Raw genomic sequence first — 14,223 nt, 5'->3', positions numbered from 1 at the left:
TCTTGATAACAAAAAGTGTTAGCTGGGTCTCGAGTCTAGAGTCGAATCTTGCTTCAGGCGGTATAGTGGTAGTGGTGGACAGGTAGGTCTAATTTATCTGAATAGCCCAATTGCAAAAGAAAGCAAATATCTTATATTTGCAATCATTAATCGAATTACATTGGGTACTTCGTTAGGGTGGGTGAGTGATGAGTGGTGAATGTAAAATGGAGAAATTAAAATACTATTATTTAAAATAATTTTAAAATTTTTTGGGTACATAATTGATTGATTTTTTAATTTATATATTAAATAATTTCTAATATAATTGAGATACGATAGTATTAATTTTAAAATATTTAATTTAATTATCATTATAGTTTAGGGTTTAATATATATGGTTTAGAGTATATATATGGTTAATTTAGGATTTAGGGTCAGTTTAAAAGTTACAATTTTAAGGTTTATAGATTATGAAATTAGGGATTATGGATTAGGGATTCTAATTTAAGGGTTGTGATTTAAGGTTTATGGGTTAGGGGCTAGGGGTTAGGGGTTAGGTTTAGATTAATTAGTGTGCTCTAATTTATATATTAAATAATGTTTAGGGGTTAGGGATTCGGGGTCGGGTTAGGGTTAGGGTTTAGAATTTAGATTAATTAGTGTTTTTTAATTTATATATTAAATAAGGTTTAGGGGTTAGTGTTAGGGGTTTAGGGTTTGGGGTTAAGAGTTAGTAATTTAGGGTTTAGAGATTCGAGGGCAGGTTAGGGTTTAAGGTTTAGATTAATTAGTATTTTTTAATTTATATACTAAATAAGTTCTTATATAATTGTAAAAGAGATAATAATAAATTGTAAAGATTATTAATTTAAAATTGATATGCAATATACAATAATTGAATATAAAAAAATTATAAAATATACAAGCTTTGGCGGCGTTTATAGCAAAAATGCCGCTAATATGTATTAGAATTTTTCAAAATGGTGTCATTTCATTACAAGAATTTAATTTATTAGTGGCATTTCTTCTGTAAACGCCGAAAAAGGTAACATTAGCGGTGTTTATGACTAAAAAATATTTAATCTAAACCATTTGATATATTTAAATATTAAATTTAAAAAAATTAATAAAAAAATGTAACAAATTGATACGGATAGGTAACTATCTATTTTGGATATATAGGACCAAATTATAACAAATAAAAATAAAATACAAAAACTAAAATCATTCTACATCGAACATGTAGCAAAATAATTATATTTTAGTTAGGAAGAAATATCTCTAATAAAATGGAGATTAGATTAGAAATGAATAATATAAAATTATTATTAACGTCTCAATCTTTAATAGAAATTTGATATGTGAGAGATTAATTGCTTACATTGGATAATTCTAACTTAATAATTAATTGCAGCCATTTAATAATTTTTTTCTTATTAAAATATACGATATTTATTTTGAGAGTACTTAATTTTTTTTTATAAAAATTCAATTTATAAAAAAATAATAATAAATAAAATAAAAAATTCAATTTAACTAATAATTTTTAACAGACAAAATAAAATATTTTTAGCATAGCAAAACAGTGTTGTTTTATTCCAAATGAAATAATTTTAAAAACGCCGCAAAAGGTAAGCAATAGCGGCGTTTTTATAAAAAAAACGTCACAAAAAATAATTTTACTTTAAAAAAATAGCGCCCTTTTAGCATAGCAAAACAATGTCGTTTTATACCAAATAAAATAATTTTTTACGGCGTTTTCATGAAAAACGCCGCAAAAGGTAAGCAATAGCGACGTTTTTATAAAAAACACCACAAAAAATAATTTTACTTTAAAAAAATAGCGCCCTTTTAGCATAGCAAAATAGTATCGTTTTATTCTAAATAAAATAATTTTTTGAGACATTTTTATTAAAAACGCCGTAAAAGATAAGCAATAGCGACATTTTTATAAAAAAACGCCACAAAAAAATAATTTTACTTTTAAAAAATAGTACCATTTTATAAAATTCCCTCCCCCATCCCCCGGAATCCCCAACTTTCCCCCCCTAAAATCCCTTATTTCCCACATCCAATAAAGAAACCCAAAAGCTTATTCAACTCGGGAAAATCAAATTCAAATAACCCAGAACCAGGAAACCAAGGAAACGATGAGAAAAAGAGAAAAAAGTGATTGGAAATTGAAAGGTACTGAGTGGAAGGGTTGTCAATAGGAGGGCATGAAACTTGCATTATTTTTCCCTCTTAACCTAGCATTTGATATCGATCGATGCCCACAACGTGCCCTTTCTCGAGATTTTCTTTTTATTTACTCAATCCAACTCCATTAATTCCTTTACCTTCTTTCAATCTTAATCTAAATTTTCTTTAATTTTGGGAAAACAATTATTTTTTATGGCCGATCATCAGTTCCGCTTATTTTGCAGGTAATATTCCAATCTTATTCTTTTTGGAAAAAGAAAAAAAAGTCAACTTTTTTTTCCATGTTGCTTTTTAATTTGAGTTTGGTTTTATGGTTAAAGTGAAAAGGAAAGGAAGATTTAGTTTTCACAGAAAAAAGTGTGGATTCGGTGCAGTTTAGTAGACTGTGATCGGATCCACCGCAGGTAATGGCTTTCTTAATTGTTTTTTTTTTCAAAATTAATTCTTGCTTGGTTGCCGAGAAAGCTATAGAAATGAATTTTGAAATGAGGCCGTTTCTGGTTTTGATAAAATAACGAATTCAATTTTCAGAATGTGTTATTTGCAAACTTTTATCAAATTGAAAGAAGATTTTAGAATAACTTGAACTCAATTAGCTTAATTGTTGAATTGGAAGGAACTTTACTATCTTGAATTCGTGTTGATGATTTTACTTCATTTCTTGAATAGTTTCTTTTTTTTTATCTTTGCATAAAGGTTCATGTTCTGTTGTGATTGGAATCAATAGGAGTTCAATTTGTAATGCAATCTGTTGACAAGAGTAAGGAAAAGAAGACAAATTTGAAACGATCAAGATCACTATCCCTGCACGATATGCCCGTGACTGACAGCCCTGCTACGCAAACCTTTGACCATTACGCAAACCCTTTTATAAAAATTATTGAATGAATAATATCAAATGCAATAGGCTCTAACTGTTTGATTTGTACCTGGTTTCAATATACTCTGTGTGTGGCAAATTAGATTTTTACCCCCTTGTCTTGAATATGACATTATTTTTAATGAATTGCAGACTCATGGACTTGCTGAATATATAGCTCAGGTGAGAATTTCTTTCAATTTCCTTACTTTTGTTCATATATTTATATAAATTAGTCACCGGTTTGTATGAATTTGGAACTAATTACTACTTTTGAGAGCAAATAGAAGTTACAGTTCTTTGCGAGGTGTATATCCAATGCCATAAATCTACAATGATGCCAAACTTCATATTTTCCCCATTTAATTGTTGTATCGTGCATATAGATTTCTCTCCTTCATATTTGGGGAATTTGATTGCTTGCAGGAAGAGATGGATAGAAAACTGGGTATTGGTGGTCACTTGATGGCAAATTCATTGCATTTACAGAGGTTGATTATTCTGAGATACCTCTTTTTAGAATTATGCACCAAGGTAAAAGCTCAGTTGGTCCCCATATGTTCTTTCTTCTATAGTTTGATTAAAAAATGTTCAGCATTCAGTTTCTTACTGAGAATTTTTCTCTGAACTCAGCCTCAGATTGAGAAAGTATACTCTTTTTACTTGGAACTGAAACTTGAGGATGTTGAACCCTGTATATCAGGGCCTAAGAGGTAAAAGTTTTCCAGACATAAAAATTGGAACCTTTTGTAACATGAAAAACTGTCTTATTTCTAATATTCCAAATGTGGCACGTCTGAATTTGACTACTTTATTGCGGGCCACATGATCGAGTTCCTTTGCAAGAAATGAAAGCAGATTGGCATGCTTGCTTAAACAACAGAGTTGGATTCAAGGTATGATCTCTATAATTTAGGTTAGGCTCTGTAATATACTTCTGTTTAGTTGCTTCTTATGTTTATCATTGGAGATTTTAGAAATTTAATTGAATTATTGAAAGTGGCTTAATTTTTAATTTTTCAAGTTTTTGTTGATCAACAATTTATTTATTTTCTGTGTGTAGTATTTTTCTATATTTTTTTATCTTTCATCATGCTATCCCTTGCACTGCAGTTAACAAATTGCTTATGGAATTTGTGATTTGCCTTATCTTTTTCGATCTCATTTTGTGTCTTTCATAACTGGAATTGTTATAATACTTCTTACCTTGTGTGGAAGACTGCAAAGGTCTTAGACTCTTTAATTCGTTATCTTATTTGATCAGGTGCTCTCATTTTGCCGATCCGATTTCTTTCGATCAGATGTATACATTTTTTTTTCAATGTGCTATTTTCTTCATGTTGATTCCTACAATACTTGTATATTAGGCTCTCGCCCCTTATTTTTTGTGTATTACTTTTGAATACATTCATCAACCACGTATATTTAATAGAACCACTTATCGATTCACTCATACATATGAAGGGTGACTAAAGTTGTTTTGAAAAGAAATGAACATGAATTAAACTAGCTTCGATACGGATCTGCTGCTTTCAGTTTCATGCGATCTCCTCACTGTTAACTTGTAATTATCCTTTTTCCACCTTTTGATGAGTGATTTTGCTGTTGCTATTGTTGTTATTAGGATCTGATAGCCAATGGCATTGAAGCGGGGACTATCCAGTGTGGGCGTCCAAAGGAATAGAAGTTCTGGATATCGTTTGCGTATCGTGATTCTTTTTTTCTTCTCAATTCTGATGCTCATTGCTTTGAGTTCATTACAATTCTGCTGCTTTCAGTTTCACACTCATTGCTTTGAGTTCATTATAAGATTTCCTTGATTAAATAAATGTATTATATCTTTTATTACCAAGATTTACTTGATTAAGAAAATGTATTGTATGTTTTATTACCTTGCATATGTATTATTTATTTTAGTTTTGATTCTAAATTTTTATTTTTACTTAAGAGTTCTAACTTTTGGATTTTAATTGTGTTATTAATTTATTATTTTAAATTCTAAAACTAAATTCATTAATTTTTATATTTAGTTTTAAAGTTAAAATTTTCATAGAAAATTTAATTTAAATAATATTTTTTATTTATCCTTAAAAGTATATTTAAAGTTCAAATTTAGAAAATAAAATAAAATATTTATCATAAAAATAAATATAATTTGATTAAAATAATTTTTTTAAAGGTTATGTTTTTACCGGCGTTTTTGCGAGAAGCGCCACTAAAGGTTTGATCTATAGAGGCGTTTGTGACAAAAAGTGCCGCACAAAAGCCGCTAAAGATCATGGTCTTTAGCGGCGTTTGTGGGAAAAGCGCCGCTAAAGGTCTTGTTATTTAGCAAAGCGCCGCAAATATTTTTAGCGGCGCTAAAAAGCCCCGCAAATACTTTTAGCGGCTAAAAAGCCCCGTTAAAGGCCTAAAAAGCGCCGCTAAAAGTCTGTTTTGGTGTAGTGATTCCTCGATCCTCACCCATTATAGGCTCATGCGGACCGAGTTCGGTTCAGGGGAATACATTTCCCTATGACTATGCAAAAATGAAAATCTCACGAAGGCATAGGTACGGATGTATCCCGGAAGCGATCTCCTATCCTATACGGAGGTGAAAACCTCACGAAGGAATAGTTTCTCACTCCCACTTAAAAGGGTAAGATCAACCGATCGTGCAATGCAATGCAGCAGTATATCACACTTAAACCAACACAGCAATTATGAATCACAATGATAAAAATTGAAATAAGGCGAAATGCAGTGAAAGGATTGCATATTCAAACCAAATTTAAATTTTCGACAAAAAGAAAAAAATTAATTAACTCGTGGCTTAAGTCTCTTATTAAGTCCCCAGCGGAGTCGCCAAGCTATTGATACCATTTTTTTGCAAAGCGAGATCGACTTTGATTTTGAAAACAAAAACGAGTATGGGAGTCGCCACCAATCTTTTTTATAAGGTGTGATCGGGTCACCTCATAAAACGGTTGTTCTTAATAAATGACTTGATTTTATCAAAACAACGATTTTGGTCCACAAAATTTAGAAAACGAGTTCGGGAGTCTGTTACGTATGAGGAAGGGCTAGCACCCTCGTAACACCCAAAATTGGTACCTAGTTGATTAATTAGTGTCTTAGCATCGAAGATTGAAAACTTTGAAGAGTTTTAAAAATACGATCCTTTGTCAAAATAATGAAAGTTTTGAGACAGAGGCATATTTTCAAGTTAATCAAGAAAAAGAATTATGTCTCGTAAGTTAGGACACAATGTCTTTAAATTCTCGATTCAAGAATAAATGCCAAAATTTCATTTATTTAAAAAGATATTCGATTATCTCGAGTTTTAGAAAAGGGATCGTGTCCCGTAAGTTATAACATGATCCTTTGCTAATTCTCGAGATCATTTAAAATTTATGTTTGAAAAGATTCGTGCATTTGGATTTATCAAGAAAATTGAAACTCCGTAAGTTAGGGTACGACTTTTCTGAATCTCAAAATAAGAAATGCTATTTATTTAAAACAAATTTTGATATATCGAGTAAAATGAAACACGATGTCGTAATAAAAAGAATGCGAAAACAAATTACATTGTTGATATGCATAACAAAACAATAATGAAAACGATGGTGTAAAAATAATACGAGCAATAGCAACGGAAATAAGATAATAAAAAGGACAAATCAATAGCATACAAAATAACAAGTATATAATAGCAAATAAAAGTAAAACATTCTTTTAAAATAATAATGAAAACGTAAATAAATAAGTAAATAATGAAAATGAATAAAATTATAAAAATGTAAAAAGATATATATATGTACATATATATAAATTATAAGATATAATAAAAAAAAATATAAGCATGTATATATATATATTTATGAAAATTAAAAATATGTATATAGATATATATAGATATGTATATAAATTATAAAATATAAAAAATATATAAGTACGTGTATATATATATAAATTATAAAAATAATATACGTATATTATAAAAATGTATGCATGTATATATATATATAACAAAATTTGAAGTTTAAAAGGTATAAATAAGTAAATAATAATAATACAAGATTAATGGTATAATATAATAATGATAATAACATTAAAATAATTAATTAAATAATAGAATAGCTAAAATAACAAAGAAATGAACTAAATTGAACTAAAAACGAAAAATTTGAGGCGGATTCGAAATAAATAAAAGGAAAAGGATTAATTTGAACGCGCGAATAACATTGAGAGACTAAAGAGAAAATTTTCCCTTCTCCCCTAAAACGACGTTGTTCGAATAGGGACCAAACTGAATTCACAATAAATTATGGGGTACAATTTAAAAAGACCAAAGAAACTTGATTGCAAAATATCGAAAAAGCGGAGGGGCTAAAACGGTAAATAACCCAACTCTCAAAACGCGTGGATCCCCTGGTCGGGTGGGGTCGACGCGCGGATCCTGGGGTGAAACAACGTCGTTTTAGGGCTACTGTGGCCAGCCCAAAATGACGCCGTTTAGTCCGTCTATATAAGTCAACATTTTTTGAAAAAAAATTCATTTCTGTGCTCTTCGTACACAAAGTGAGGGTTTTTCTCTCAAAAGCCCTCTCCCCCGGTCCTAGCTCTGACCGATGGCTGCCGTGTTGGCCGCCGTGGCTCTGCCGCAAGCAGTGGTCAGAGCCACAAAAAAATGGGTTTTTTAAACCCCACTTCAAAATCCAAATAAAGGCTGAGCCTTCATGGCCCAATGGTCAAAGGGAAAGATCCCCACACCCTCTCTCGGTTCGGGCTCGGTGATGAAGAACCACCCTCCGGCAGTGCGGTCACAGGGCGTCTCCAGTAAGTCCTTCCTCTCTTATTTATTATTTTCGTTTATATGCGTAAAAAAGAAAAAAAATCAAAAAGAAAAATAAATCTTATGCCGAAAAGAAAAAAGGAATCACCTTGAATCTGTTTTTGCTTTTTATTTCTTAAAACAATATTCGTGTTTTTGAAGCCAGAGAGATTTTTTACATTGTATTTCGGCTTTTTATAGCCCTTGTTTTTGCTGTTGGTGCTGCTTCTTTTATTGTTTGCAGATAAAGGCTGTACAAGTCGTGGGCGGTGACATGACCTTGGTGGTGGTGGCTGGCAGGTCAAGAGTTAGGTTGCTGCCTCCTTTATTTTTTTATTATTTTTTTTCTGAAAACAGGCATTGGGCTTGTGTGTTATTAGGCTAGGTTATTGGGTTTTTGGTTGTAATGGGTTAATATTTTAGGTTTGGGTTTGGGGTTTTACTTGGGCTGATTTGTTTAGGTCTTTTTTTGTTGTAATTCGGGCCTGGGCAATTTGGGCCTGTAACACATGTATAATATTTTTAAATAAATATGCTTAAGATTTTAATATTAAATTAAATTAACAAATATTAACATAATTATTTATAAAAAGTTAAAATATTTTTAAAAGGTTCAGTAAGAATATTTTAAAACAACTTCATTTTTTTCTAACTTTTATAAAACTTTACATAAATGTTTTAAATGTGTTTAAAATAGGTTAAAAGCATGTTACTATTTGTTAAATAAATGTATATACATATTAAATATATTTTCTATTGTATTGTATTTAAATAAATATTCCCTTTTAAACTTCATTTAAAAAATTAATTATATTATATTATAAATAAATATTTTAAATTAAACACATACAATCAACTCATGTATTGCCTGGGCTAAAAATTAATTATATTATATTATAAATAAATTATATGAATTTAATTATGAAAATATATTTATATTGCAATTGGATATGATAAAAAGAGGGGAAAGAATAAGTACTAAATTGCTTCAAAGAGTTTAGTATGTAATTTAAATTTAAATGTTTTAAAAGGATATTTTGATTAACCACATTTACTAGTTAATTTAGACTTTAAACTTTGATAGATAGATATTACAATTGAGTATGGAAAGGAAATAATAAGTACTAAATTGTTTCTAAAAAGTCTAATAATTAATATAAAATTAAATGTTTTGAAAGGATTATAATGTTTGAACACATGTCATCTAAGGTACCTAAGAGTTCTAACTATTGTTTCAATCAAGATTAGTATTTGGTAGGCTAGCTGTGTATTTTTTTTATTCCACGATCAACATTAAAAATTTTTCATATATCTATTTTTTAAAATATATATTTTTTATATTTCACTATACCCTTATAGGACACTTGCTAATTCCTTGACTATCCTTGTGGAGTTTAAAAATGTCACGCCCAAAAATTTAGGGGGTTAATTGAAATAATTAATTAAGAAATTGAATTGGCTTGATGGTTAATTAGTTAGTGCCTTCCTAGAGATCTTAGGTTCAAGCTTTACTCTATTTATTTTCTTTTCATTTTATTTTCAGGAAACCATGATAAAAACCACATTAAAACATATATTGTTGGGAATAAAAACTAAAAAGAAATGGATAGCAGTTAAGCATTAGTCTCTCGCCTTTAGTGATTTAGGTTTGAGCCACTCTATCCCTAAATCCATTTTATTTTTATTTTTGACTCAAAACTTTGGGATAATTACCCTTGCCGCCCTAAGGTTTCCAAACCCTAAACTATTTAACCATTCTTTTCCCAATTGAATTAGATTTCCCATTTTCAAATCCTAACAAGACTTCTTTCCATCTTTTTTATTTCTTCTCTTATTTCTTTTATTTCTCCCTTTTACATAAAATTTTACATCCTTTTTGCTTTTGAATATTTTTTCTTACCGAATCAAATCAATCCCCATTCAACTCGTTTTTCCTACTGTTTGTCTATTTCACCATTGATAGCATATGTTTCTTTTCATCAAAGGTTCAATAAGTACATTCGGTTCAATTTGTAGAACTCGTATATTCCACATAATATCGAACCACGTTAAATCTTTTAATTCGATTATGATCTTTTGTGATTCTTGCCAAAATCTTCCATTAATCTTGATTGAATCTTGATACCCAACGTTAACTCGTGTATAAATATCGTTTGAAGGACCCGTTTTAGGTGCATCATATCAGATTTGATCGTGAGGGACGTCGCTCGGGCTTCTATTGAAAGGTGTGTGTTCTTTTACAAGCAAATCGGGACAAACATGCCTAGGATAAGTGCCACACAGGTGGACCACGAGGTCTATCACATGATCATGTACCTTTGGAACCTTAGGATAGTTCAAATCTCACATGGCCTGCCACACGGTTGTGTCTCCCTTGTAGGTAAATTTTTGCAATTGCCACACAACCATAGTCTATTACACGAGCTGGCCATAAGGTTGTTTGCTCCTTGTTTTACAATTTTGCCCAAAAATTTAAGTCATGTGTAGTTTACTCCTTGGATATTTCCTGAACTGTGTTTAGTGTTTTATTTCATTCAATTGAGCCCTTGATAATATGGAGAATGCTAGAATCCATGTTTTGATTGACTAAATTATTATTATATATGCATGACATGTGAAAAATATATATGTCATTTGCATATGTATTTCTAATAAATTATTACTGTATATGCATGATAATATTACATGCCATTTTCATCTATATTTATGAATGTATGTTTAGCATGCTCAATGATACCGTTAAACCAAAGTTATGATAAGCATGTCTTTGCTATTGTTTTGATTAAGTTAAAAGCATATCCATTGCTACCATAATGATATGTTATAAACATAATATTTGCTATTGTATTGATATGTTATAAGCATGTCATATTGCATTGCATGGGGTGGGACGCTTTGAAAGGAGGAAGTTCTAGCGGTTTAATAATACGCAACTCTGGTAGTTCATCCACAGATTTTTTGATAGCTTTTATCTGCAAATATGTTGTGCATTCACAACTATCTGACTGTGTATTAACCTACAATACTAGTGGTTCATCCACCCATTTTCTGGCAGCTTTTATCTACAAATACATTGTGCATTCATAACCATCTGGCAGCATATTAACCTGCAACACTGGTGGTTCATCCGCCCATATTCTGGCAGCTTTCATTTCCAAATAAGTTGCGCATTCACAACCATTTGTCAGCGTATTAACCTACAATTTTCGTGGTTTATCCACAACTTGGTGTGTAGGTATGAACGAGTTCTAGGGAACTCTTATTATGGTGTGTAGCGATGGGGTAGGATTTTTTTATTAAATGAAAATTGTATTGCATTCATGAAGCATGTGCATAAATACTGAGATTTCTGAGATGATATATATATGTATTGTTGAGTGATCTGAAATACTGATATTCTGAAATTGCTATTATGAGTTAGTCTATGTGTCGTGATCCAATATACTTAACCAATTGCATTGATTTTCTTGTGATGAAACTCACATTGAGCTTCATAAATCACTCCCTTTTTATTTCCATCTCTACAAATAACCCGCTAGGTTAGGATGTGGACATGGCATCTGGAGGGACTCAGCTCGGTTTTTCTTTTATTAAAATATTTATATTTATTATTTGATATTTTTGTTATTCAGAGACTGTATTGCTTCTTCTTCTTTTTTTCAATTAGTGGCATGGGACTTAGGTTTTAAGTTTAAATAGCATGCATGACACTTAGTTTAATTCTAGGATATTAAAATTTGGTTTTTAATTATTTATGCATAAAATCTGATTTTCATTAAATTCTAACTAAGATGAATATTACTTTTTCGCCGCTAGATTGTAATTAAATTGTGAGTAATAAGTAAATGGAAAATTAACCAAGTTTTCTTAAAAGTAGTCATCGTTACATAGGAAAGTTAAACTAAATCAGTTTTTGATAACTCGTGAACTTTTCTGAAAAAAGACTAAGTTTTCTACTATAATAAAATAATAAAAAAGGTGTTTAATATGACCGTTTTATAAGTTTCAATAACCCTGCTAGGCCATTTCGGTGGCTAATGTAATCTTCCTAATTTGGGCTTAACATCTAGATCGAGTTGGGGAGGTTACAAAAAACTCTAATGATAGTGTACCAAATATTATTCCAACTTTGGTTAATAAGACTTCTACAACATAAATTATTGGTCAAATCACTATTTAGGGCCTTAACTTGGCAATTACTCCCATATTGGGGTTTGAACTTTTTTTTTGGCCCAAGTCACACCTTAAACTTGACAGTTGTTCTAACATGGGATCTAATCTTTAGGGTTTTAAGAAAATATTGGTGAAGCTTGAACAAAAAATGTTAAGACGCAAATGTAATAACAATTGTTAAAGTTAGGCTCAAAAAGTGTATTAACACTATAAGTCATTTAATACTACTGAAGGTGTTATACATAGATTATGTTTTTTATTAACTATTTAAAGAGTAAACTATACAGATAGTTACCTAACTATAAAAATTTTTTATTTTAGGTACCCAAAATAAAAAAAAGTTAATAATTTACGCACCTACATTATATAATTCGGTCATTTTAATCACTCCCGTTAAATTCACAAACGACAAGCTGATGTGGTAGTTAAAAAAATAGTATAATAACAAATTTAGTCTTCAAATTCTACATATTATATCAATTTATTTATAATTTTAAAAAATTATTTATGGTTACCACTATTCTAAAGCCATGTAATTGGGGGTTCCAAGCCTATGTGCCATATCTGAGCTAGGCAATCAAATTCCTAATAGTAGATATGGAATACCAATATCCCCTAGAACAACTTAGTCAGCTTCATTAAGAAGAAAGTTTAAAAGGTTTAAGGTTAAGAACCAAAATCCCTTTCGAGTGCAATTCCAAAATCCCTTGCGCACCAAATTGGTCCCATACATGTAGACGTTAGACATATCAAATGTAAATTAATTATTCAGTTGCTATCTTAAGCATTAACAAGAAAAAAAAATTACAGAATCTTCCATCTATTTAGTGCATCCCTTCAAAACGATCACCAACGAATTCCTCATAAAATTTCATAACAATTCTGCCCCTAAAAGAAATAGAATCCTAAGAAAATGCAGGTGCATTAAAATCTCTTATGGTTACGAATGCGATTGAATGAGCAGCGATGATAATGACGTAAACATTTCACTAATCAATTAGGAACCAAATTGAAAGCAAAGATGAGGTTAAAAAACTAGTCACGGTTGTTGCGGAAGCGACGATAATATTAATAACAATATTATCAGAAATATTTAGATAATTATTATGCCAACAATTATACTAAGAAAATTCCCAGTTAAATTGGAGGGGTCACAATGGTCCCGCTTAAAACCCAACAACTAGACAGAACTCACTTAGATATTTATAGCAATAATAACTAAATAAATATAACCAACATAAAGCTATTAAATAAAAGCAAACAAATAAGAAATAAAATACCAGAGTTTTAACGAGGTTCGGCCAATTTAGCTTACGTCCTCGGACACTACCAAATTAATATTTCCTCTAGAAATATTACAAAGGAGAAGATTTTGGGATGATACAACCAAAGGGGGAGGGGTTCTATATATAACAAACCAAACCCCCTCCATTTCTATCTTTTCCTAATGTGGGATATTGCCAATATTCAACAAATCTCCACCTTGGCGATATTCCACATCTTCGAACATCTTCTCATAACACAAACTTCAATAGTGTCTTCAATTTTGCAACCAATCGCCTTCTTCCCTTTTGGTAGTTGTGCCAGCTTCCACATCTTGTTTTTCTCTAGAGATTGCATTTCCTCTTCCATTGCACCTAACCATCTATTATTCTCTAAACTCTGAATGGCTTCGGTGTAAGTGGATGGAATATTATCAACAACTGGAAGTGCATAAGCTACCATGTCAGTGAAACGAGCAGGTTTCTGAATTTCTCGTCTCTGCCTTCTGACTGCAATTGGCTCTGATTGCTGTTGAGGTTCTTGGGTAGAAACCTCTTCCTCATCTGACTCTGCATCTGCCAATGAAGAATCACTAGTGGTACCTTCTGCTGGAATTACCACACTCTGCTCAAACTCCACCTGCTGCGGAGTACACTCCACCTGCTGCGAAGTACTACTCACTCCTTCTGGATTTACCTTATTCAACATGGCAGATTCATGAAAGGTAACATCCCTACTGATTATCGTCTTCTTTGCCTCTAGACACCACAAACGATATCCCTTAACACCAGCATTGAAGCCCATGAATAGAGCCTTCTTTGCTCTTGGATCTAACTTTGATTCTTTCACATGATAATATGCAATAGAACCAAAAATGCGCAAGGTGTCATAATCAGTAGCAGGTTTTCCATACCATTTCTCCAAAGGAGTC

General features: G+C 31.0%; 1 protein-coding gene across 8 annotated transcripts; it reads left to right on the top strand.

Moving 5' to 3' along the window:
* The first annotated feature begins 2,013 nt into the window (after positions 1–2,013).
* On the top strand, positions 2,014–4,934 carry LOC107921044 (aconitate hydratase). 8 transcript variants are annotated; one of them, XM_041087507.1, is made up of 7 exons: positions 2,014–2,169; positions 2,881–2,944; positions 3,197–3,226; positions 3,470–3,577; positions 3,677–3,756; positions 3,864–3,939; positions 4,668–4,934. In XM_041087507.1, exons 4-7 carry the CDS (start codon positions 3,476–3,478, stop codon positions 4,725–4,727), a joined length of 318 nt encoding a protein of 105 aa, XP_040943441.1. In that variant the 5' UTR covers positions 2,014–2,169; positions 2,881–2,944; positions 3,197–3,226; positions 3,470–3,475; the 3' UTR covers positions 4,728–4,934. The 8 variants fall into 8 exon arrangements, with proteins under 8 accessions (XP_040943441.1, XP_016706385.1, XP_016706386.1 ...); XM_016850896.2 differs by having other exon boundaries at positions 2,014–2,408; XM_016850897.2 differs by lacking the exon at positions 2,881–2,944.
* Positions 4,935–14,223: the final 9,289 nt, after the last annotated feature.

This window comes from Gossypium hirsutum, chromosome D01, assembly GCF_007990345.1.
Source record: "Gossypium hirsutum isolate 1008001.06 chromosome D01, Gossypium_hirsutum_v2.1, whole genome shotgun sequence".
Lineage (NCBI taxonomy): Eukaryota > Viridiplantae > Streptophyta > Magnoliopsida > Malvales > Malvaceae > Gossypium > Gossypium hirsutum.
The sequence above is the reverse complement of the archived record's forward strand: the minus strand, read 5'-3'. Positions and strand labels throughout refer to the sequence as shown.

Coding starts and splice junctions, on each gene's coding strand:
- LOC107921044 (XM_016850897.2), top strand. CDS start 3,476: ATGGATAGAAAACTGGGTATTGGTGGTCACTTGATGGCAAATTCATTG. Junction 3,578..3,676: donor TTTTAGAATTATGCACCAAG/GTAAAAGCTCAG, acceptor CTCTGAACTCAG/CCTCAGATTGAGAAAGTATA. Junction 3,940..4,667: donor ACAACAGAGTTGGATTCAAG/GTATGATCTCTA, acceptor TGTTGTTATTAG/GATCTGATAGCCAATGGCAT.